The sequence below is a fragment of the Pezoporus wallicus genome, unplaced genomic scaffold (genome assembly GCF_028554395.1).
Source record: "Pezoporus wallicus isolate ANWC-B61680 ecotype Strahan unplaced genomic scaffold, APGP_CSIRO_Pwel_v1 contig_2012, whole genome shotgun sequence".
Taxonomy (NCBI): domain Eukaryota; kingdom Metazoa; phylum Chordata; class Aves; order Psittaciformes; family Psittacidae; genus Pezoporus; species Pezoporus wallicus.
The window spans coordinates 535305-561512 of NW_026639840.1; the positions used below are offsets into that span (position 1 = coordinate 535305).

Below are 26208 nucleotides of genomic sequence, written 5' to 3' on the forward strand. Positions count from 1 at the left end.
TGCACGTTTTCAGTGTTGAGCTTTCTCTTTGTAATGTAAAGGCCATCCTATTTTTCTTGCTTATTGCTCTGTTAGCTTTTTCCAAGTGTAGGAAAACAAGTCACAACACATAATTTGCTCAGTCTTTTTTTTTTTTTTTTTTTGGTGGTCTTGTAAGTTCGGTTGGATACTGTATGCGTAGGACCTTTAAAATTCAGGCAGTTCAAGCATTTAGGAGAACCAAGTTAAAACTGAAACTGCTGAAATGTCATGTACATATCTCCTTGAATTGTCTGTTGTAGCTGCTTATGCATCTGACCTTTTAAAGGGTCTTGCTTTGCTTCTGGTTTGCATGGTCTGCTGCAAAGTCTGTTGTGAAGTCCAAGTAGTTGATCCTCATCTGGAGGCTCTTTTAAATGCTGTGCTGCCCGAGATTATTACTGTGAAAAAAGAAATGGAGATGCCAGGAAACAGCACAAAAAGGCAGACTCGTGTGAAATACTTCACAGGACTTTGGGACTAAAGAATTCATTTTTGGTGCTACCATGTTGGTGTATTTCCTGCAAAATTTCTTCAGACGTGACTTGCTCCATGCTTTTAAAGACCATGTGCTTAAGTTAGGACTAGGATTTGGGGAGTACTCAGCTAGAAGAGAGTCTTTTTGAAGTTGTGCTGCTTTTGTGCTGCGAAAACTTTTTTACCGAGGGTAAAATTTGTTGATGTAACAAAAGAATTCTTCTAAGGCGTAAACTTTCTAAAAAAATAGGTTTAAAATTTGGCTTCTCTTTCTTATCCTGACAGTATTTGAAATTACTTTGGTTTTCCTTCCAAATAGCAAATGGTTCTTGTGACTGTAATTAACTACAGTTAATTTTTATGGAGTTTCTTTTCCAGCACAACCCTGCCAGCAGCAATACTAGGTTGTGGTGCTGTTCTCATCATCATCAGATGGTAGGCTGTTTTTGGTGTTCCTCCTCTGCAGTGTCAACGCTATGTCCAGTTCTCTCAGCTGCTTCAAGAAACCCCGGTTTGGCAGAATGCATCGGTGTCTTGACACTTGCTCAATGGCATCCACTACTGTCATGTTCTTGTAAATCATCAGGTAAGCCAATACCAGTGTAGCTGACCGGCTGCGACCCATAGCGCAGTGGACCAGAACCTTGTCTGCGGAAACAGAAATGATGCAGAGATGACACTGACTAATTCCCTTTTTTTACAGTGAAGGTTTCTGTGGTGCCCCTGCTCTCTTTGGTGGCCTGACTATACTTACCAGCGTTTTTGTAAGACCCATGTTTTTACAGGTGGGGAAACTGAGGCTGTAAATCTTACTGTAGTAACTGAACACCATCTACATTGGAGATTACCCATTTCATCCTATACCAGGTTGCAGAGAAGCCCCTGGGACTGCAGCCTTGTGTTAAGTAACATTTGCAAGCCCCACTGCACCCTAACTTTATATGCCTCACAAGTGACATGTTATGTAAATCTGTGTTTGGACATAATGACCAAAGCACAGGAGCGTGAGAGGGTTCAGTGTGCTATCAGACAGTCTCTCCATGAGGATAAACGGGGTGCACGAAGGTGCCTTTCTCAGTTCTACAAGCTAGACACAGAAGCTAACCGAAGCTGATTATATTTTGTGGTTTTGACAGTAATATCCTTCAGGATCTAAATTACATCATTTAATGCCCAAATACTTCATTTGTAAAATACAGCTAACAAGGCTTTCTTAAAGCTCAGTAATGTTTTTGAGGGCAGAGGATAAGAAGGGCCATGGAATTTACTAGGCATGTAACAAGGGGGATACAAAGAAACCACTTCTTAAGCCTTAGTCAAGCTTCTTTAAAAGTCTGGCTAGTCACCCTGTTACACTGAGTGAAAGTAGCATTTCACCATCACCCCTCTGAGTCTTTAATATGGTCATCTCCTGGCAGTAGTAGCTTGTCTTGTGTAATGCTGTGAACACAGAATCTCTGCTAGTAGTTTTGATGTCTGAATAGATGTGCCTCAAGATTTAGCTTTGTGACATTGTTTGGTTTAACTTTGGACTTACAGAGGCAGAAAGTCTATGGTTTCAGGTACTAGCAAGGATGTAAGCCCAAGTGAGACCTTCCCAATTTACTTCGTCTGGGGGAGGTGGAGGTTTCATGTGTTTTCACGTTTGATTAACAGGTTTTGAAAGACTTCAAAAGATTTCCAAAATTTACTTGAATCCCTTGAGGGGGTCTCACAAAGGGTTGAACTGCTGAAGGAAGTGGATTTGGAGCACTCTCTCTAACACCCTCCTAAGCTGAATTGCCACAGGAAAAAAATACCTTCTCACAGGGCCAATAATAGTTTATCTCTGTCAGCTATGCCTAGTGAGAAGTGTTGGGTGCAAAGCCATGACTCCTGCTGATTGACTCCTGCTGATTAACTCCTTTGCTTCCAGGCACAAAAGGAAGTCTTGGCACAAGCAGCATTGGTGTGCAATGGATTCATCAAGAACTGCCAACATGAGAGGATAAATGGTTACAGTCTGCATCCTAATCCCAGCAGATAGTCTTAGAGGCATCTTGGCAAAATTCCAGTCTCTCTGATAACTAAAAGTGCCTCTTCCTCTCCTGGAAAATGATAATCCCTTCTATTATTACTTGCAAATATTTGAAACGGATAAAAACTCTCATTTGTTCAGCCCTTCATGCTTCTCTTTAGAGCTTCCCACCTTGTAAATGGGTTGCTGTTGAGGTGATAAATGCATGATAGGACAAGGAAGGCTTTCCTTTGTGTGGGTGGCAAATGCAGGGGATGTAGGAGAAAATGTACAGTTTTACATTGTTAACAAAGGTAAAAAATGGCTGTACAATGCTGAAATGCCCCCTGCTTGTAGGAAAATGAAGTCTGTCCTTTTTTCTGTGTGAAAATATTTAAGATCTGACTATTACAGCAAAACACTGATACTGACCTGCAGAGCTGCATCCCTTCTATCCCTTTTGTACCTATCAGTTCTGATGTAAGAACCAGTCTGAATCTTCCTTTTCCAAGATGGAATGCACTCTTGCTCTCTTTGATTCTCACACTTGATCCTTCAAGGTATGGCTGAATATAGAATACCAGTGCACAGAACCAGAGGTCTACTGAGTGGTGACAGGTCCCTGGACTATTTTGGTCACTTGACTGGGGCTTGTGTTTCTTGAAAATCTGTCTAGATGCAGCACTCTCTTTCCAGAGTCAGATGGAGTGATGACTGCTGAGGTGTTTGGTCAAATGCCTTGGGTCTTTGTGCCTGTCTCTCATGTTTCTTCTCATGTTGCTTTTTTTACATCTATCTTTATGTTCTCCCATGACATTTTCACATGCAAAGAAAATGCTATTCCCCTCTAGTTCACTTTCTGAGGAATTAAGGCGCCAAGGGAATGAGCACTGTATCTGTAGCATAGTAGGGAACTTAAAAACTTCTTAAAATAACGTCTTCTGTTTGGGTTAATCAGGCCTTGCTGACACAAATTTTCAGCTGTCCTATGGTCTGAATTGCATGGGTTTGGAAATCTTTATGCACAGCTGAACGGTAGCATGCGTAATTGTGGACAGTTTTGAGTTTGCCTCTAAAACTACTCTTAAGAACATTGAAAGCGGCTCAGATACAAGTCCATCTGCCTGTGTTTAAACTCTGCGGATGCTGGTCTGATCAGGGAGTTTCTTCATCGTCACAAAAATTTTGAAGGTTAGGTCAGAATTAATGTGTTAGCACTATGTTTTGACAGCATCTGAATTGCTAAGCTTTCTGGCCTGTTGCAGAAAGATAGAGGCTTCTTCATCTGCAGGGAAAGTTGTTCCAACAACACTGACTGTTGAGTTTCTTCCCAGCAAATTATTGTATGATGACATCTATTCAATGAGTTCAGCCATTTGGCTGGCTGAAGGTTGCTCCCCAAGCAATGTGTTACAGTCAAAGTAGACTGATTAGGACATGCATTCTGGTCACAAATGTGTAAACTGTCGTTGTTGCCCTTTTCCCTCTCTCAGTATTTGCTCAGTTCTGATGCAAAGTAGCAAAGGACTGTAATTGTGTTACTGATCAGAACTATTTAGGGCCTTATACTGAAATCCCATATTGGGGGATAGTTACTTGGTTACTTAGCATGAAATCCTATTAAGGAATATGGGTGCTATTTGTCAGGAAGATACACACAAATAGCCCTTTCCATTAGACCCTTGAAATACAGAGCACCTTTCTATACTCGATGTGCATTCAAAAATAATGCATGTAGTTCTTGGAGGAGAGCACCAGTTACTTGCCTCTAGGCTTTTCTCCTGTTAAGTGTGGGAGACATCAGTCTACTCTTCAATTTAGCTTCTGGAGTCATTCTGTTCTGTAAATGTGTAGTGGGAAGCTGCTGTAATTGTGGGCCACGCATAGGTGCATATCTTTGGCCGGAATTGTAGATGTACATGTTGTGTACTTTTCCCTCATAAGAAAGTTAAGAGCTTGCTCTTTTTCTTCATAAGTATTACAGTAATTCCTTATTTTATTGATCTCTATCAGGAAAGATCCTGTCTTGTTTGAAAAACAAAAACATATGAATATGGCAAGCAGCACACAGATGCAGAAACTGCTGCAGTTTGTAGTATCTACTTGACTGAAGATTTTTTGTTTTGAGGAAGTTCATCCAGTCACTCTTTGATTTGGCTTTATGTTTCAGTGCTGGACTGGTGCTTGATAACTGTCTTGGAACCTGCTGGACTTTGATATGGTTTTGAAACAAAAACATTAATACTTCCCCCTCCTCCCCATCCTACCCTTCCCTGCCCCAGTGTTTATTGGGATGCAAGGGGGGGGGGGGGGTGGGAGTGGGGGTGGGTTCTAGCCTTTGCTGCTTCCTTTGTGCTTATTTCTTTACCCCAGTGCAGTAGAGAAAACTCCTGTAGGAACAGGAGGGTGGTGGGAGTGAGGAAGTCTGCATTTCTTATTTCAGCTACTCCAGTCTGATACTGACCTCTGGCTTCCAGCCATGGAGGTCACTAGACCCCAGATGCATATTAGTTGTCCACTCCTTTCCAAGGGCAGTGCTTCAGACATAATTTTTTGAAATGCCAAGTACCTTTCTTCACAAGCAAGAAAGTTCCTGAAGCAGTTTCTTCTGCTGTTAGTACTTTGATTTTTAAAACTGAACTGCTTTAAGACTTTATCCTGAGCAAGGAAGGGGACTCTTGCTGTTGAAAGGGTAAAATTGTTAAGACCTGTGTAGCTATTGGGGGCAAGCCACGTAATAGCTGACTACGGCTGAGCTAAACAGCCAAGAACAGAAGCTGACAGAAAGCTAGAAACTTGATAGCTAGATATTAAGGTATTTGTAGGTCAGCAGGAAAGTCTTAAGTTTCTCAGCTGGTTTCTGGTAAAATACCCTGTAGAGATTTGAAAAAGAAAAAGAAAAAAACACCCAAACCAAAGCGTGGAGGGGGAAAAGGAGTAGGAGTAATCTTGAAAGCCGGTGTGAGGCCTAGGCTTTAGCACTTCACATCGGTGTACAGCTTTCTGATAGAACACTGTTGGAGGTCAGCAAATAATGAATTGTGATAATCAAGCTGAGAAATTACGAAGGCTTTAATGAAATGTTTCTAGATCTCTGGTGTCAGAGATGTTTTGGTCACCTGCTGCTTAGAAAATGGCGGAGAGGTAAATCTGCTGTAGCTTGTGGTAGATTTGATGACTAGGTAAGAAGGTAGGTTTTGTATTCGTAGAACAAATCTAATGCTGCAGAGCATGAAGCTGTGGAGTCTCTGCAGAGCACTTGTGTTCCATTCCCACTGCTATGCAACTAATATTCATTAAACCTTTCCCAATAGGGACTAATTTGAGGAAGAGACAGCTAATTCATGGAACCTATGGGATGTCCAGTTGTTTCTGATGAGTTTTATGAAAAAGTCAAGACAAAAAACTTGTCAGAAGATAATGCAAGCTGTGATGTGGTTTAGTGCCAGGTGTCCCTGCCTGTGGCAGTGGGGGTTGGAACTAGATGATCTTAAGGTCCTTTCCAACCCTAACTATTCTATGATTCTGATTCTGTGTGGGCTTTATCAAAGTGCTTGGTAAGAGGCTCTGGTGCTGGTACTAGTTCTGCAGTGAGAAAGGTCCTTGTTTACATCACTACCTTCTCTTAATCTAGTTTTCTGCTACTAGTTTTATATTCTGTGTTAAACTTGTTTCCTTCCCACAAGGTTAAATCCAATGGAACTATGCTTATAATCAGATGGAGTAAATACTACAGTTTTTAACCATATTCAGCATCATCCTTACTTCTTTCATCCTGAAGCGCATTATCAATGAATTTAGAAGCTGAATAAAAGAACTGGCTGAGCTTGAAAGTGGGGAGATCATCTGCTTCCACTCCATGGTACTCCACAGCCATGTCATGATAATATTCTGGTCCTGTGTCCACGTTTCGCTGACCATGGGCCGCATTGAGGATATGGGTGAAGCCTGCCTTCTGAAGGCTGTAGCGATCTAGTGCAGTTTTCCTGTTAAAACAAGAGCTATCATGTAAGTGAAGAACCTTCTTACCCAGCAAGCCAGGAAAAAAAAAAAATCTGATTTGGTACGTTCTAAATGTTAATGGAACTGATAATGCTTCGAAAATGCATCATTTACCCTTGTAAAGATCTTCAGATACTGTCATTTAGAGTGAATGATACTTCTGGAGTTCATAACTATCTCTCCCAGGTCCTTAGAGCACCTTAAAAATGAATTTATTTTCCTGATGCCTTCGTAATGTAGGAAATACTGGCTTCTATCCATCTTATACAAGAAGAAACTTGAGATACAGAAAGTAATAGAATGAATTATTTAAAGTCATAAATCAGTGGCAGAACATGAAATAGGACCCAGGAATTCTGCTTTCCCCTCCTGTCCCATCAATAGATATTGCAGAACTAATTAGAGTGAGTGATATGTGAGTAGTAAGATACTTAGGATTCAAAAAGAAGCTCTTTGTCCCTAAAAGAAGTTACTGAGTTTTTTTCTCCAATTCTGTTTTAAAAAATAAAAATAGTTCTAAATATCACCCTTTTGTGGTCACAGCTCCCTTCCAGGTTTCCTTTTACTGTAGTGTTTGGTTAAACCAGAGGTCTAAAGCAAAAAGAACTAGATACAGAAACTGCATATTAGCCTTCAGTGAAAGCTGAAATTCTTGCATTTATCATAATATTCTAATTTATTATTGTCCTCTCTTCCCTTAGATAAGAGGAGTCAGATAGGTAAGGAAATCCTAGATTTTTGTGTGCCTAAACCCACTCTAAGTGCTTGCCAGCAGTCTGGAATTATTCAAAAAGTGCAGTTTGTAGCTAGGCGTGTAAAAATCTTTTTGTTCCATTACAGAAAGCTTTTAGTTTTGGTAAGTTTTGTTCAGGAAAAGCTGTCAAGTATCATTAGTACCTAGGAGGACTACTGAGATTTTTTTCCCCAAAAAAAATTGCATAGGCTTTATTCTCTTAATGTTTTCACATAACTACTGCTGCCATAAATGAATTAGTGCATGATGTGAAACAGCTTTTTCCAACCAGGAGTACCTCTCTCCATAATGTTTCCTGAACATTTCAATGTGTAAATGCAGCTACTGCCACACAGGACATTGTGGTGGGCTACCTGTTGTGCTTCATAATTCTAGTGGTGACAGCTCAGAACAGCTTGATGCTGACTCTGCCTTCCCGGCCTCTGTCAGAGTTAAAACCCCCCTATGAACAGTGATTAGGGCATTTAACTGGGATATAAATACTGAATGTCTTACCTATGCTCACTCTTACCTAATTAAAGCTCATGGTAACTGGCTGTTCTGAGTAAATACTCCTCCCTGCAGAAATTACTTTGTGGACAGGAATGATAATGTCTTGGCCCTACTAGCATTGTTGTCATGAAGTAATGTCCACTATGCTGTGATTTTTAAAAGTAGATAAAAACTCCAGATAGCATGGTGATACCTGCTTAAGATCAGTCAACTCTGGAGGACAGAGAAGAAGCAGCACCTTGCTGCTAGTGCTGTGACTTGTCACCTTCACCTCAGGTTAATTAATGCACAGTCCTTCCCTTCATGTTGCAGTGGTTGACCTAGAAAACTTTTTTCTTCCTTCTTTTAGGAGATTTGTGCCTTTGGATTCTCTTAAAGTGTACATCCTCTGTACACTTCGCCAGCAAAGGCACTTCAGTTCTGTACTGTATGGATGGCCAGTAAAAAAAAAAAGAGTAAAGGTGCATGAACCACTTCTCTTGGTTTTGATGTGCTTGAGGTGAACTACAGGTTGTGCTTTCAAATTGTCTTATTTGACAATTGTCCCTGATGCTGGGATAGAGCAAATATGTTTTCCATTCACTGGGTTGGGCCAAAGCATGTATCCAACAAATCATGAAAGACTGATGGTTTCAGGTCAGAGATCTGTGCTCAACTAGAACCCCTGCAGTTGGAGACCTACATCCTGAATAGCAAGTAGGACTGCAGTGTAGTTAGGGATCAGTGCAAAAACAAAGTTTCTGATGGACTGTGGATGCTACCAGACATTAGCTTCTGCAAGTGCTGCTCAGGCTAATAAACAGCATTTGAATTATGTAATGATTCAAATCAGCAAGGACAATGTCAAACAATAGGTTGCATGACAGTCATTAACATTTGACGCTTACATTCATCTGAAACACAGTTTTCCATTTCCTTGATTAGGTTCTCAGGGGATTGCCTTTTGACACAGTGGGTGAAACTAATGCATTTGTTTCTGATGGTTGCACTTACAGTCTTGTTCTTTGTGGAGGGATCTCATTTTCAAGTGTTCAGAGGCACCAGTGTTTCAATATGTATTCAGAAAGAAGGGATACCATCTTTTCATTAACTGAGCAATCAGGTCAGTCTGGCTAACTACCTGGGAACTTCCCCCTCCACCTCCCAGTCTTGCCTGTATCTGCATACTGTGCATTTTGGGGCTGGGATGGAATTAATCCTCCTCCTTTTTATTTAACCAATTAAAGGCAGGGCAGTTGGGTGTTTATTTTGCATCACAATTTGCATTAGCCATTGTTTTGCCCGTGTCCTGCTGGAGTTAAGTTAGGGAATATGCATATTGTTACTCTTCTAGTTCCCTCTGTTTTCCACGGTTTGGGCTAAAAATGGAATCAGCAGTGGATCAACCTTGAATGCTGTTGCAAAAAGCCCATTGTAGATACTCAAGTGTAACAAAATCTTCTGTGAAATATCTGATTTTTCTTTTTTAAGTAAATTATAGGTGTATCAAGGAAATACTTAAGCTGTCCACTGTTTCTGGCAGCCAAGAACATTTACTCTTTTCCTCAGTGTTTGGGATAGGCTGATTTTAAAACATCTGGTTTTTAATTGCACTTGATATGTAAACAGGTTCAGCAGTACCCTTCTGGACTGAATGTTGCTTTGCCCAGTATAATTCTTATCTTTGCAATATGGATGCACATTTTCTTCTTTCTACAGATGTTGCTAATTTAGAAAACTTCCAGAAAATGAGTGCTCAGTGTTGAGCACTCCAATCTGTTAAGATCTCCACACTTCCACTGGAATGGGTACTCAGTGCGGTGTGTAGGTGTTGTAGAACTTGTCAATTGAACAGAGACCCAAAATGCTTGCCCTGGCCAAGTGGAGCAGGGTCAATGTACGCCCTGTGGGTAGATATGTGGCTTGTGCATCTGCAGGCTGAGCACTTGCATGTAATCTGTAAAGTGGATGTTGGTACCTTTTTTCCATTAGATACTCTGGACAATGTGATCTCTGGAAAGCTTTTCCTAAGGTTTCTAATACATGAGATTGTGTAGAGATCTGATGAAACAGTTACTGTGGGATACAAAATAGGGTTCACTGGACTGCAAGAGGTGACTGCCTTGGGCTTTAGGATCTGCATCTTGTGAAGAAATCTGAAGTGATGCTTACTCTTTTTCAAGAGCCAGGAATGCTTAGTTTCAAACTTGATACGCAGATTAGAAGGCAGTTATGTTCTTTCTCCTTTCTCTCTATCACCCCAGTCTTGCACTTGATAATTATGTTTTCATAAAAGATACCTCTACTGTCCTTTCAAAAATTTTTTTCATTTTTTTCCTGATAAAATCTTTACCCAAAAGCTAGACAAACAGCCCAGCTAGACCACCACTTGTCATATGGGCCCAGGTTTGTCTGCTTTTTCACTCCCATCAGCTGTCTTTTTACCTTGTTCTTTGATCATAAATATTACTGGGAAGAGACTGTGCCGAGACCCTGACACTGCCATAACATAGGCAGTTAAACTTGAGGTCATGCAGGGTCTGCAGTATGTTGATTGCCAGTTAACAGAGAGCAAGGAGCAGGCTGTTAAGCCTTCATATAGAGGGACCCATATGCTTGTAAATGGAAATGTTACTGTGCCCCTTGATGTGTTTGCTTGGAATGGCTTTAGCCATCAGTGAACTCCAGGTCTGTGCAAAGGACTGGCTTTCTTTCCAGCCTCAGCTGAATCTAGTGTTGTGGAAGCATCCCTCGTTACCTGTTTACCTTTACTAGAGCCTAGATTTTTTGTGTTTCACCATGCATCATGCTCCTGGTTATGTCCCAGGGAAGGGGGAATGCTTTTGGTCTTCCTTGATGTTTTTACTATGCCTGAGGTACTGGTATTTTAGATGAAAGGAAGGAGTAAATCAAGCATAAATTTCTTCTAATATCCAACTGGTTTAGGTGACTAATAGCATAGGATCATTCAGGGATATATGAATCATAAACCTTACTGGAGAATTCATAACTCTTACTACTAATTCACTTTCAGCTAGAAATGGCACAGATTTTTCTCCCTTGCAATTGGCTCACTAGAAGAGTTTCATAGTCAAGCTAACAATATTCCTCTTTTCCCTCTTCGGGTATTACTGTTTCCTAAATTGCAATTAATAGTCACATTTTTGTGATTATGGTTGAGTTTTAAGTAGCCATTGTAAAGAAGAGTTTGCTACAAATGCCAGTGTAGGTGAAGCCTTAAACATTTGACTATTCTTGTGATTGTTTTCATTTTGTATGTCTCCACCATCTGTGCTCTTAGCACTTGATTTCTTTTCACATGGTGCAACTGGGGTCTCCAGTGTCTGCCTCGAACATGTTCCTATGCAGAGAAGGTGAAGTGTGGCACTGGGAGATAACAGTGAAATTTTCAGTGAAATTCACTTTAGTAAGAGACGAACTGGACAGATTGGTCCTGTGTAAAAACTCAACAGTTCTTCGGTTCAGAGCACATAAACATATGCTGATAGTTAAGCATACCCAGAAGTCCTTCCCTCTATAGGAAAGCATGTTAAGTAAAAACTCAGTGCTTTGCTGAATCAGACCCTGCATTTACTGTAGGACAGATGGACTCATAAACATGTTTTTAAAGTTCTGAGGCAAGGGGGAGTACTTTGATATGGGAATGCCACCTAAAGGGCGAAAACTTGAGATAAAATCACTTTCATGTAGGGACATATTGATAATAACAGACCCTCACTAAGAGAGGGGACTGTCCCAAACAAAAATGTCATCCGTTTTCAAATGGTTCCTAGAAGAGCATCTTTCATGTTGTGCAAGGGCAAGTTAAGGGCTTGTCCAAAACTAACTGTGCATGCTGTCAGTTTTAAAGCTTTAGATTCACAGGATTAAAAGCAAGCGCTGCAGAAAACTCTCCCTTCTTCTGGAAGCAACTGGAAGCAACAGTGTAAGTAGTTGTAATGAGAAGGAAAAGCCTTCCTTTCAAGTTGCCATCTCCAGTGTACCAAATTCCTTCTCTTCTTTTCAAAAATACTGTCATAACAAGCTTTAGTCCCAGCTGCTTTCATCAGGAAGTTGCCCAAACCAATGGAGTTGGAAAAGAGGGAAAAATAACTTGTAGGCACTGCAGCCTGCACCTCCACATCAAATGTTAAGTATATTAAAAGCAGCTAATGAAGAGAAGAGAAGCCAGCTGATGATGAAAACCCAAGTACATCTAAAGGAAGGGAAGTAATCCTCCAAAATGCCTCATGAGGATGTGGGCAGAGCAGCTTCCTTGACAGGTAAGTCAGCACCTTATAGCGGGTACTGGTCAACCAGACGACTGGTATGCTAGTAAACTCTTAAGTACAGTAAAGTATCTTAAGCTTGAGCAATGCAAACATATTTCAGTATAGACTGTTAAAACCACAGATTGATGTGACCCCAATTGACAAAACACAAGGAAATATGAGGCAACCTGTTACTAGAAGAGGATTCATCTCTCAAACTTTCCCATTTTCTTTAGTGCTGAAGGAAGGCTTGATGCAGGATGATAATTTACCAGATGGTCAGTGTCAGAAAGAAGCTTCCTGAATATAGGCAATACTGACACTTGCTTAAGAAAATCTGGCAGTTCTCCTTCCTGAGGAGAGATGTTGAGAATTTCCAATAATACTGACCCAATTTCCTTTGGTAACTCCAGCACTGAGGGAGTCTAGAGATAGTGAAGCACTGTATCCCCTTTTCCTTCTGAGGTGTTGCTCCGTTTCTGTGGATACCTCCTGTTGAGTGTGAATTAGAAGAATTTTTAGGTACTGCTGAAAATGCTGAAGAGGATCTTTGTAATACGTGGTACAAAAAGATTTAGTAGTCCATTTTCTTCTGGTCCAAAATGGTGGGGTTTGTTTTTGTAAATGATGCAACCTAGGTACAGGGAATACCTCTCTGCTTCATATGCAGCAGGGAGGCATCAAGCCTGACTGACTACATCAAGTGAAGTAGTCAGTCAGATCCTGGTCTTGACTTCAGTCATTTGCCAAGTGTTAGGAATCGCCTGTGGAGCGAGATGTTGGTATCTGGGGAATTTTTACTTGTCTTGGAATTCATTGCTGTTTTAAGAGGTTTACAGTCTGGTGTTACAGATTTGATTTTCTGAATTGTTAAACTGCTGTTGCAATTGGCAGATCTTCATACTAACAAGGTTGAAACTATGTCCTCAAGAGAGTTCTTATAATCTAAATTTGCATGCACTTCTATTTTTTTTTATGATTAATACTGCTGTAGATCCTAAGAGTTCATAATGGTAAAACAGTGGGTGGCAACTATTTTCTACCCATCTGTTTTCTTCTACATTAGTATAAATTGTCTTTATACTTAATCTCTTGGAAAAAGCCATACTGTATCCTTTTTCTGGAGAAAGGGTAGAGGAGAGAAAGACTTTTACTTGTATTTACCTATATTTAAAGCTTACTTATAGATGTTCATTATCCTACAGTTCAACCTGTAAGTCTGAGTTACTCATGTATCTTGTTGAATCTTACCTGTGCTAGTTCTCAAAACCCTAAGCGCTGAGGCTCTAGTGGGACAAGCACAGACAATAGCTTTCTTGAAGTACAAGCTCGGCTCAGCTGCATATCCAGAAAATTATTTTTCATATTTAACCTGTAAGGAAGTAGATTCCAGAAGACTTCTTTTCCTCTGGAGTAGTTTGAGAACACAGAAAGACCTGAAACTGTGATCAGGGCTTACATCCTAATGAGAGCTAGAGGGTGGTTAAAAGGAAAATAAAATCCGGGGAAGCCTTTGTCTTCAGCTAAAATATTCTTTGAAATTCAGAAAAGTGGAACCATGATCATCATCTGGGGTAACAAGGCGATAACTGTTGCAAGAAGAAACTATAAGCTACATAGCTAGCAGAGGTATTTTCCATGTGATTGCAGTGAACCAAGCAGACTTGGGATTAGCCAATCAAACTGCCCATGCAAGTAACCCAGTGACCAGTGAAAGAAAGGAGCAAGACAAAGCTGCTTTCTATCCCTTTAGGCAGCCTTTAGGTGTGAGGAGGATATATGCAAGCACTAATCCTCGTAGCAGATGAATCAAGATCTTGGCAAAGCTTGTTTTATTCCTATCACTGGGCTGTCTCCTGCAAGTTCCAGTGTCTGGTCTTTAAAAGTCCTTGGAACTTGCTGGAGGAAAATTTCAATTGGAGCTGAACACAGCATGTTATATTTTGAGGCTTTGATTATTCTGGGTCTGACAGGCTCATGGAGATTTCATTGCCTCTGGGCAACATCTGCAGTGAAGCCTTGTAACAAAAGGATTGAGTGGCCTCACAGGGCTCCTTGGTAGCCTGTATTGCATTAGAAAGAAGATGTGGTTATGTAGTCAGGTTAATTAATTAGCATTTCCATAAGCAGTCACAAGTCCTGTTAACCTTGTAAATGCAGGAGGCAGGAATGAAGCACAGATGTGAAGGCTCTGAAGATAAACCCTGCATGTGTGTGTTCACTTGATTTTGTTGATGAGCTCCACTAAATTCTTTCAAGATCAACTTTAATTTAGCATGGCTAAGGATGCAAATGCAACCAACATCTGTTCATGTCTCCATGGCAGCTCTTCAGCAACCAATGCTACAGCATGATCTTAAAATAAAATAATATAAACCCCCCTGCCACACTGAAGGAGAAAGCTGTTGGTTGGAAGTAAGGTGTGGAGCTGGCTGAGGGCAGATACAGAGGTCTGGACTTTGCCTGCTTCAAATGAAATTTTAGTTCCAGTAATGAAAGCTGCATCTTGCCTGCAGACCAGTCATCGTCTTGGGTTTTCTGCTACTGAATGTCAAGTTTGCCCCTGTCTGGCTGACTAATTGGTCTTTTTCAGGGAGTCCCATTTTCTGGTGAACTTTTACTTCTGCTAACTCCCCATATGCTCCTCAGATCTTTTTTCTTCTCCATTAGCTTTCTCATGCTTTTGTCCCAGTCAACTTGAGGAGCTTGTTTCCTCTTGAAGCACCATTGCTTTTCCTCCTGACTTAAGACTGGTCTGCTGCAGAAATATACTCCCTGGTTTAAGTGGCCATAGCTAAAAGTACCTTTCAAGAAGTTTGGTTTTGCTGTTCCTCTGGTTAGTTTGTACTAAGTGCAGGTGTACTGTATTCAGAGTCACACCTTCCAACATTTATTAAATTAACAAACCACTGCTGCAGGAACAATTACAGGAAACAGTCAGTGGCTGCTGTCCTGGGCGCAGAAACTACTGTCCAAATACCTGTTGTCTCATTAGATTCCTTTGCTAGAGGGCAGAGCTGTAGCTTCATCACAGAGATAAGGAAATTCTGCCAACAGCTTAATTCAGAAAATTCTGCTGGTGATTCTGAACAAGGAAGTAGGAAATAAGTGCTCATTTTTACACTGAATCTTGAGTTAGAAATATGTAGCAAAACAGATAGGATAGGGTGGAGAGAGGACAACTCTACCCCCTTTTCTTTGTTCCTGAGTCATTTGGCCAGGCTCTTCTCATGGCTTAATCTCTAAAAGTCTCTGAAAGTGGGAGCCCAGAAATTATGTGTCTTTCTGTTCCCTCTGGCGCCACAGAAGTAATTGGTCTATGATATTAGGAGTCTTGTAACTTTCAAGGCTGTATATCTTTCCTCTTTTATAAGCTGGCAACAGATGAATTTTAGGACCTTTTAAAAAATTATTGAGAACTTTGTGGCCAGTGGGCCTCCTGCTTGTGCCTTTTGATAATGATGTAAAATAAACGTCATGTTAGCACAGGGTGTAGAGGAAAATGGGAAGTAGACCAGTAATGCCTAAGGGGTAAGAAAAGCACTCTTGCTCTGCTCAGGAGTTTGGGTTGGGGGATTTTCTGATGGCATGTCTCTGGGTTGCAGCAGCCATCTCTGCTTGTTGGAACAGGCTGTTTCTAGTTTAGTCCTGTGCTCAGCAGAGCTAAGCCTGTTTTGTGGGTTTGTTTTTTTTCCAAATCACACTTGGTCTGATCTGCAGCTTTGCCTTCCGCAAGGTTCTGTTTGTTTTAATCTCTTGAGCAATTTGGAAGTACAGAGTATTCCATGTATAGAAGCACAAGCTTGGAAATGCAGAAATACCACTGTGAGTTGAGCTGTCCCTTTAATCACTTTTCAAGAATTACGTTTTAGGTTTAAACCAACCTAAGCTGTGGTCAACGCATCTAGGTCATGCTCTTCTGTCAGTGTAACTCTGGAATTTCACAAATTACTCCTTGCAATGAGCCATTTAAAAGTAGATCATGACTGCCTTCAACCGCAGCAGCCTACACTAGTGCCACAAGTGCTCCTGTTACTGAGACTTGAGCAGTAGACCCTGCCACGCTTATTCAGTGCTTTCCTGAACCAGCAGCAACCAACATGGTGTGCCCATATCTGGGGGCCTTCCCAGGCTCTGGTCGCTCTGTTGGATTCTGGCATCTGTCAGTACCTTGTCAAACCACATCATCACTGCTAAAACTAACGAATGAGTAGGAGGAGGAAAGAAACACCGTGCTCTGTTGGTGAGCTGTACTTAGTGCAGCTTAGTCATCTCCTATGTAAAAGAGATGTGCTATGTACACTTACTCGTCCACTGTGTAGAGCAGTACTATGTATACTTACTCATCTCCTATGTAGAGATTGGGCCAGACTTCATTGACATGAGTGTACTGTGGGCATCCTTTCCAGAAGAGTCGCTCCAATTCAAATGCACCTGGGGTGGAGTAATCCTCATCAGGCTCTACTTTCATTGCTTTGTATGCGTTTTTCTTCCCAGCATTCAAACCTTCTGATGACATCTTGTCCATGGAGTAGTGCTTTCGGTCGTGCAAGAAACTGGAATGTAACCAAAACAGAATGTTAAGGTGAGGAATCACAAAGCAGGCAACTTCTGCTCCAATTGTGTGATGCTGGGAGCAGCACTGGCCAGGTGTGTTTGGGCCGGGCAAGGAATGCTTTTGGACAAGCTCACCAGCAATGGGAGCAAAAGGCAAAAGTGTGTGATCACTGAAGATCGGTCTCCACTGGGAATTTGTTTCCTGGAAAGTCTACTGGCACAAATTTGTTAGGTCCAAGAGCCTGATCCAAGGGATCTAGAGCAGCTTGGAGAACTGAGTAGGGTAAGTATGTTTCATTATCGTTAACTGTGAATTTCGTAAAGGCTTCTCTGAGTGGTTTTCAGCAATGCAGGGAGGTAAAATGTGTAGATTCAGGTAAATGTTGGGTGTACCAGTTCTGGTCTTTAAAGATCTTAATGCAGCCCTGCACACTGAACCTTGTAGGCTTTTTGCAGGAAGGAGAGTTTGCCTTTTGGCAGCACCACTGACTGATTGACAAAGTATTTTCTAGCCAGGTTGGGCTCAAGGACTTCCTTCTTTTGGGGTTCAAATTTGGCAGTTGGGGGGGGGGGGTGTTTGGGTTTTTATTTTTTTTTAACCTTGATGCGTACCTGCCAAGTGGGTAGGAAGAAGCAGCGATGAACATACAGAGGAGAGCAATGGAGTACTATTATCCTGTAGGTAAAACCAGAGTATCATTAATGATGCTAAAAACAGCACCCTTTGCCTGTCCATGCTGTCAAAGCTGAGTTGCTCAAAACTGACAACCCTGATGTCCTGTGTGTCTGAGCTGTCTGCTAGTGTTGAATCCTTTGGTGTCAGCTTTACACATCTCTTGAAGGTCAAGATTCTTTCCTGGTTGCTGTAATTTTCTCAGCTGCTGTCCTGATCAGGGCTTTTCCCTGGGAAATTTTTCCCCCTCAGCTGTGGAGTCAGTAGTTAAAGCCCAGTTAGGTGATGTCCCTTCTCCCCCACTTCCTGAAGCTTTGCCTTGCTTAGGAACTGGGCACTGGCCCCAGGAGCAGCTTGGAGTTTTCAAAAAGCTGGTGAGCAAAGTTAGAGGCCAAGGACTAACGTGAGTCTCAATGCATTCCCCATCCACGTCTTTATGAAGACACTGCCTTAGGACGTGGCAGGTAACTGTAGGTTTGTTTTTGGACAGGTAAGTTCTTTGCGTCCACGGGTCCTTTACATCTTCATTTAATTTTCTTAATCTCCTGCAGCTGAAGTATCCCAGGTAAAAGCCCATGAAATACATGTGATACAGAAACCCTTGCACCAGCAGCAACCATACCAGCCACTGTGGGTGTAGTGCAGCTGCAAGAGTGCAATGCTATGCTCCTTAGCTCAGGTGTGGCACTGCACTGTCCTCCCAGAGAAGCCAGCTGGTATCCACATGCATACAGTGTTGGTGTGTTTAGATGAAGGATTTTTCAGATTATGTTTTATTTTCATTTTTTGATGACTTAAAGACAGTTTTGCATGGGGAGCGCTAAGGTACAGTACATCCACGTATTCTTAGTAAAGAAGAAGCAAAGCAGTGATTGACAAGTGATAAAGGTGTATAGGAGAGCTTTTCAGTCCAAATTAGCAGCAATCTGCACACGACCAGACAAATACTCATGTCTAGGCACTATGTCAGAGAAGAATTATTGTGAGGGACATGGGTGTTGCAATTAATGTCTCCTTTGTTTTCTTCTGTGGCTGAAGGCAAATCACCTTTTGTTCTGCATGTTGTCAGCAGGAAGTTAAATCACTCATGCAGCTGGTCTTTACAGCAAACCTCTAGGAACTGGAATCTGGGGCTGTCCGCATGTCTGGCCTCCTATTTACCCTGTTGCCAGTTGTCACTTACCTATCTTGTCCTCTGAAAAAAGTGCTTTTTTTCCCCTTGTTGCCAGCCTTCTGCTGCAGACTCTTGCCTGCTTGTCCAGGGTTCAGCTGAACCCAGGACACTGCTCCATCTCCGTGTTGGGTCTGTCTTGTCTTCCGCTGGACTCCCTGATGTCTCAAGGCAGCAATTGCTCCTGTCTCTCATCCCCTTGAAGGGAGAAGTTGAACTTTGCAGTTCCATAGGAAACGTGTAACAAGAAGAGGTGGAGTTGGGCTTGACCCTATGAAGTATGCAAGTACAGCCTGCCAAAAATCCACCTTTCTTGCAGCGAACAAATCCTGTAGTGGCTCCCACAATTTTTTTTGGGTTGGCCACTAGTGATGTTTGTGTCCTTTAATTACAAAAATCTGGCTAATGCCTTCATGCAGCTGTTGTAGAGCTCTCCTGAAAGCAGGATGACCATTTTTCACTGACATCCCATGTACCCATGGGGTTTGTTTCCTCAGTTTGGGCTCTTTTGTGCATGTCATGTTCTGTTTCTCCACAAAACTTGAAAAAGCCAAATGATTCCTGTTTTCCTACTCCAAAGCTAGGCAAGATTGTGGAGCCAGTTTTTGTTTGGCATGTGTACACCTTTGTTCAAAAATTGGCTTGCTTTCACTGGCAAGGGGATCTGTCTTTCAGCCAAGCTTCCTAAAACATGATGATGATGTTTAGCTAAGTGGTCCTCTGCAGAGATTTGTAGAGGGCTCTGAGAAGTCTAGCTTTTAGCAGATTTACCTTGGGCTTGGGCTTGCCTGCCTCTGAGTAGCACCAAGTCCCATCTCTGTGCCCCCAGTAGACATTCCCCAGGAGAGAATTTTACCTTTCGATGCCAGAATTATGCAAATTCTACGTGCAGATTCCACAGTATAGGTAATGTTAGATAGTCAGAGATACAAATCTAATACAGTCTGACTTCAGAGTGAATAGGCTGTTATCTAGAACTTGATAAGAACTGCTATCTGTCTAGTAAGGAATTATTTGTCTAGTAAGGAATTATCTTAGCTGAGAGCCTGCTGCCCTCATGCTGAAGGACTGACTATGGTTTTATTCACAGCTGCATCAAATGGGAGGGGAGGAAAGGAAGGGAAGAAGAGAAAGCAATGTAATTGGTAATCGTGCTCGGTGGCCACAATGCATTGATTTGTTACACCAATAGTCCCTCCTCGTAGACTGCAGACCTCAAAACAGGGCAATTACATGTGCAAATGATCGTTTGTGGTAGTGTGACACCGTCTCGCTTTGAAGCTTTGTTAGCACTCTGAAAGTTAGACCGCTGCTGAGAAATACTCGTTTCTGTCCTGGGAAGCCATATGCTCCCTGAACTTTCAAATAAGCTATGTTCTTTTATGCCTTGCCAATATTATCTGCTGCAGGGATTTTTAAATTGAATTAGAGCACAGGAAAGCATCAGTTGAAATTCTTCTAGTAAAATATATATTTCAGATTTGACTCTAGACTAAGTAAGAAATAACAGAGTTTAACTGGAAGGGGGAGAAAGGAGGCTGGTTTGCTACTTGAGCTCTGGAATTAATTGCCGTGAAGCATTTGGTTGGGGGTAGAGGGATGGAAAAGCTTGTGTCTTTCCAGGAACCAAAGATGTGTAACCTCATCTGTTACTGACTTTTCTGTGTACACCAAAGGGAGCTGAGGGAACACCATTCCCCAGGCCTGCCCTCTTAGATTAAAAAGTGAAAAGTAGATTGGATTTTTTTTCCATGGTGGTTCTTAAATGCTGTTGTGGATATAAGGATGACTGTCTGTGTAAAGATGACTGTCTAGCACAAACCCAGGCAGGAAAAGCTCAGATTTCTTTCACAGACCTCTGGGGAGAGGAAACCATTCCTTGCAGGGTGTTCACCCGCTACAGTCAGATGGCAGATTGCAGGGTTAGCCCTGCACAGGCTCATTGGAGCAGTTTCAAATCCCTTGCTGTGCTTCGTTAGGGCTAAAATGCTTTGCTTTACAGACTAGTTAGTGTAGACTGAGTGGTGTAGCAGTGCAGCTGTCCCATACCAGTTCAGCAGTCACTTCATGGCACCACACTGTGCCGGGAGCACACAACCTGTGATACAAAAGCTCTCTGCAGTAGGTACAGTCCTCCTGCCCTTTGCATGAGGCACTTCACATCCCACTTGCCCCTGGAAGTGCTGCTCCAGCACAGGACAGCCTGTCTTACTTCATGGGGAGGGATGAAGAGGACAGTCAGCTAGCAGGAACTGCCATTGTTCCAGAGAGGTTCTCCTTGGCTGAAAGGTTTGAGCCCAACTTAGGAGTATAGTGAGGAACAGAGCCCTGCATCTGGGCCCAGGAATTACCTTCCAGTGAGGGCAATCTGCAGCGCAGCCCACTCTTCCCTTGTGCCCAGGCCACAGCTACTCTCTTGCTGTGCTGTGCAGCAGCCAGCCTGTGTGAGCTGCTGAGACCTTCCTGTTCCCTTTCTGCCCACGCTGCAGTGGCTGGGTCCACCTCAGTGGGACGAGGTTCCGATGCTCAAGCCTGTGAGGTTTTGACTGCCAAGCCTGATGTCCTGCAGGTTCTGCTTCTCAATCCAGTGTGTGGATATAAAATGGAACTGCTGGTGCTCACCAATTATGCTGTCATGGGCTTAAGTGTATTATCAGAACAAGGATGATAAAAATTCAGTCATCTGCATTTTTATACCCTAATCTTTCTCTTCATAAATAAGACCAAAGTGCATGTTATCTAATGAATTTTATTTGTTAATCACTTAGATGGCTGGAATATTTCTCCCCCTTGGGTTATATGTATATAAATGAAAATATTGTTAGTGATTTCACAAAATGGTAATTCAGAATAATGGAGAGTTAATCCTCTTTTCATTAGTGAGCCACTTCAGGACATACACTGTGGCAAATTACACTGCATTTTAAGTTGTTCTCAAGCGCTGTGCACTAGAAAAAAAAAAAAACATTAAACTGTTTTTGCATTGATAGAAGTAATTGTGTGGCTAATTTGGATAAGCAGCATGCATTAGGCACAGCAAAGGAATCTCTTCTTTATGTTCACTATCCACTCTACGGCTGCCAAATGGAATTTCATATAGAGCTCTCTAGCTTTTTTATATTTAAGAGAACAGGGAGAGAGAAAATAAAGTGCAAAGGGTAAAAAGAAAAAGGAAAAATCCTCCCCTTATTATACAGTCTATCTGCTGTATAATTCAAAGACTGAACACAGTCTAGTGGCTGGAGCAGTGATATGGCAGTGAAAGATTTCCTTTCTGCACCTTGTTCTGAGTCCCTTGAACTACTCAAATTAACCCAGAATTTCCAGGAAAGCCCTAGAAAGTCACAGAACATAGTGGTCCATTTTCAACTTGGTTCAACGGGGGAGGATGTTCCTCCTACATCCTAGAATTTCTAGGGGGTTAGTTAATGCTTTTGGAAACACCATACATGGGCTCTGCAGTTTGGTAATCCCACAGTTTTGGGGGGAGTGAGGACTAGGGTTCTAGGGTTCACATCTAGAGGTGAAGGTCAGAGCTTTGGTGGTAGTGCGTACATTTCTAATGCTGGTTTCCAGATGTAGTGGAAGTTTCTGAGTACTTTGAGACCAAAAGCTATAAGTCATTATCTACATAACAAAATACTATGTTTCTTAATATTTTTGGCTCAACATGCTATGCAAGCCTCAGTGCTGTGTATAAAGATGCCAAACAATTTGGCAAGATTTATGCCTGGGAGGGAAGATTCAAGTCAGCTGTAGAGATTTAAAAAAAAAAAGGAAAGCAAAGCAAAGAACCAGACACGCACAGAAAAGGATCGTCCTTTGCAAGGACCCATGTAACCTCTCCCCTTCTTTTCTGCACCCCTCCCTGACCCATGGGGGTTCCTCCATCACTGCTGTTGTCCCAGATATATGTACTCTGCCAATTTGTAGCTGTGTTTGTGTGCCTGAAGCTACAGGTCTCTGATAAGGTCAGAGCCCAATGGTGTTGCTACAAACATACAACTGAGCGAGGCTAAAGAAATAAAAGGTGAGAAGAAAAATGGAAATAGACAATTTTCCTTGCTCTTTCCTTCAGAAGGAACAACTGCAATCCTGTTAGCTCTTCTGTCTTGCCTGTCATAGGGCACAGGGCTTCATTGCCTTAATGCCAGCTTCAGCCCGTATTTATATAGCAGAATAGTTTAAATTCTTTACCACCCATATTTACTGATCTTGGGAGTTCTCCCAGACCATATAACATCAATCACCTGTGCTAGTGGGGCTTTTGATCCTGGCTTTATTAAATTCAATTTGGTGTGCACAAGTGTACCAGCCGTGGTTTTTTACTTGTCTGAAAGGTGCTGCTTCTGAAAATACCAAACAATCACAAATTCTTCTGACTGTCTGTCAGCTCTGGGCCTTTCATGGGAAGTCTACAGAAGTAGAATCATAGAATAGTTAGGGTTAGAAAGGACCTTAAGATCATCTCGTTCCAACCCCCCTGCCATGAGCAGGGACACCTCACACTAAACCATGTCACCCAAAGCTCTGTCCAACCTGGACTTGAACACTGCCAGGGACGGAGCATTCACAATTTCCTTGGGCAACCCATTCCAGTGCCTCACCACCCTTACAGTAAAGAACTTCTTCCTTATATCCAATCTAAACCTACCCTGTTTAAGTTTTAACCCATTACCGCTTGTCCCATCACTACAGTCCCTAGTGAAGAGTCCCTCTCCAGCATCCTTGTAGGCCCCCTTCAGATACTGGAAGGCTGCTAAAATACTGGAAGGCTGCTAAAATGACTGTAATGACAGTTCCAGTAGACCTTATGCCCACAGCAGGAGGAGATAAACAGGGTACCCCTGAAATTAGCCAGTGGTTTGACCCTCAAGTCTGGGGACTGAATTTATCTACTGGAAAAAAAGGCCCTGGAATTATGATTAAGAAATTATATATTTGTGTGAAGTACTTGTTACTGAGAAATTACTCCCATTTTCTTTTCTGATGTACGGAGAGATGACTTATGTTTTTATTTATCAGGTAGGATTCAACACCACTGAAATCTGAGGATGTCTATCTTACAGAAGGTCCAAACCTGAGACCTTCTTGGCTTCCAGGCAACTTCAAAAATGCTTTCATTTTTATTTACATTTTAGCTTTATAACTGCCTTCATGGAGGAACAGTGTCTGTAACAAGTATTATGTACAAGAGAGGGAAGTATCTAAGAGAAGGTAAGCATGGAGAATACCAGTTCTCCTACACTTTCGAGAACATGTGTAAAAGGCTTGAATCTAGTTTGGTAACCTGACTCCAGGTAAGCCCTCTCAGTGCTGAAGGCGGACAAAAATCAGACCTAATGGCTGAGGGTCTTCTGAAATATGAGGGAGGATCTGTTTCTTGAGCAAGTTCTTGAATACTTAAGATATGTTCTGTTTTTCCATTTCCAGCCAGCATGCCAGGTACATACCTCCCTGCAGGGTGAAAAAGTACTTACTCTTTTTGAGTATGACTAAGCAGAGGTCTGGTTTATAAACTGGAAAGTTCTCCTTGCAGAAGCCAATGCACATGCTCTCTGGAGAGCAGTGTTTGCACTTGGGAGGAGGGTAAACAGTGCTTTGGTTTCTAAGCTTTTCATGACTCAAAGTACATCGGTTGAGTTTAGAGTTGGTTAGCTGCAGTAACAAAAGCTTGCTTTGTCAGATGGTTTAACTAAATGAATTTAAAACGGTGCTCACTGATATGCCACCCTCATGACATTTTACTCAGACCCAAAAAAGCTGGCAAAAGCTGTGTGCTTCCTGTGTAACTTGGCACTGCTGCACCCCAGGGAACCGCAATGAAGTGCGGCACTGCAAAGGTTCCTTAGGTGGCTTTTCCCTCCTAACACTAGACCAAAAAACTTAATTTTGTACAAATACGTCTTGGGGGGGAGGAGGAGTAAGTCCTTTTAAAATAAATCTTTCTCTAAAAGAGCCCAGAAACAATTAAGCAAAGTGTTGAACATCCAGAACTGGAAATCCCTGGGGTACCTGCAAGTATACTTAAGAATAACACAATCCTCTGTTCCTTCTTACTGTCCTAGGCTTCAGCAAAAACTGTCATTTACTTCAGCTCTTTTATTTTACCCTGCATTCTTATGCTGGAAGTGTTCAGGGACTGTAAAATGTTTCATCCAATGCATTTGTCTTTAAACAGTGAAACTAGAGAAATCATAGCCTCTGTGAAATTATTTCCCAGCCCCTCCTGCTGTGAATATTCAAAACTAACCAGCTATTTCAATGAATTTCTAAGCCACTGATGACTCTTTAAAAACTTATTTTTTGCCCTCATTCTTTATTGTTGACTGAACTGGTTAATGTAAAACAGATTATGCTGAGATTTCATTAAATATTATGAGAGTGCCCAAAGAAACTTAAAACACAGCATCATCTGAGAGAATTGTAATTCAGTTGGAAAAGTTAGATTTGACTGGAGGGTGGAGTAATTAGCAAAAAATAAGCAAAATGTTCTGGGACAGATGTTACAAAAGCTTGAAAAACTGCACTTTTATTCCTAACTTTTAAATTGAAATTATCTTTAAGATAAATACCCTTCTGGCACCTCATTTCCTTGTCTATAAAGTCATTTCTGTAACATGACCGATTGGTTTACTAAAAACCTAAAAATTATACTTTAACAGCTGTTTTGACTCTCCAGTAGTTTTAAACCTTTTTTATCTCTGCAACAAGCTTGTGAAGTTATAAGTTACCTTAGAAAGTTTGCCAGCTCTTGGTCCTCTCCCTAGTTTAGTAAACTAGGTAATAAAAGGAGGAAAAGGAGCACAAGAAGTACAGCAGAAAAGGTATATTGCTTAGCCTTACCTGTAACCTTAGGTGGGTGCTCTGGGTAGCTGGGTCCCGTTAAGTGTGGCAGAACGACAAAAGAAATCTTACCAACTTTGCCACTGGAGTCTATTTTTAGAGGAGGATTTGCTGCCTCTGACCTTGAGTACTACCCACTCCAAAGGGCGATCTTTACATCTGCTGGTAAAACTATTCCCTGATGTGACCCGAAACATTAAACCTGGTGATTTAGTTACCCAGCCTTGGTATGACTAAGATAATGTGATCCTGTGTGTTGACTGTAATAAAACTCATCTTTTATCTTCTTGTCCTTTGTCAAGCCTCATGCTATGTTTACTACTGCATGTGGGTTAGGAGCATTGCAGTGCTGTTTTCTGTCATGCTGTGCACAAGTGATTTGGCACTGGCACAGCAAAGGGCAGTGGGAATGAGCCTGACAAGACCCTCATCTCTTGTATGTTCACTACCATTAAGACATCTTCCCCTACTTAGGTTGATCAAAGGTCAAATCTGGTTTCCCCAGTGTCAGAGCCACACTTCTTCAGCTCCAGCTGTTTGTCCACTGTGAGTGTGGTGACCTTATTAGCCCACAGGGCTGTTTGCTAGAGGGATCAATGTTCATGAGAGAAGCTGGTGCACAATATCCTCTCTCTCCAAGCATTTGTTCTGCAGCAAACCAAGCCTCAGTGTTGCCAACTTGGACAACATCATTGAGATTAATGTGAATTTGGTGTTGCTAGAGCCAGGCTTCCAATGACGTATGAAGCTCCAACTGTCACTTGAGTATCCATATTTCTCAGGGCAAATTCTTCAGATCCATCGCCTTCTGCCAGGGAGCTGGGGAAGGAGGCAAAGGGGTCAGTCTGCATGAGGGCATGACACCGGGAAGTAGCCCATTGGTCTCTGCACCTGCTTTCTGGAGCCTCCTGGCCCCTTCTGTTGAGAATGGTCCCTCTGAGCAGACCTGCGTGTGCTGCTTGCCTGTCTTTC

General features: G+C 41.9%; 1 protein-coding gene across 2 annotated transcripts; it reads right to left on the reverse strand.

Moving 5' to 3' along the window:
• Window positions 1-696: 696 nt before the first annotated feature.
• DUSP29 (dual specificity phosphatase 29) lies at window positions 697-25392 on the reverse strand. 2 transcript variants are annotated; one of them, XM_057416371.1, is made up of 5 exons: window positions 25237-25365; window positions 23871-23967; window positions 16333-16545; window positions 6257-6477; window positions 697-1143 (listed from the first exon to the last, which is right to left on the reverse strand). In XM_057416371.1, exons 3-5 carry the CDS (start codon window positions 16515-16517, stop codon window positions 896-898), a joined length of 654 nt encoding a protein of 217 aa, XP_057272354.1. In that variant the 5' UTR covers window positions 16518-16545; window positions 23871-23967; window positions 25237-25365; the 3' UTR covers window positions 697-895. The 2 variants fall into 2 exon arrangements, with proteins under 2 accessions (XP_057272354.1, XP_057272353.1); XM_057416370.1 differs by lacking the exon at window positions 23871-23967 and having other exon boundaries at window positions 25237-25392.
• Window positions 25393-26208: the final 816 nt, after the last annotated feature.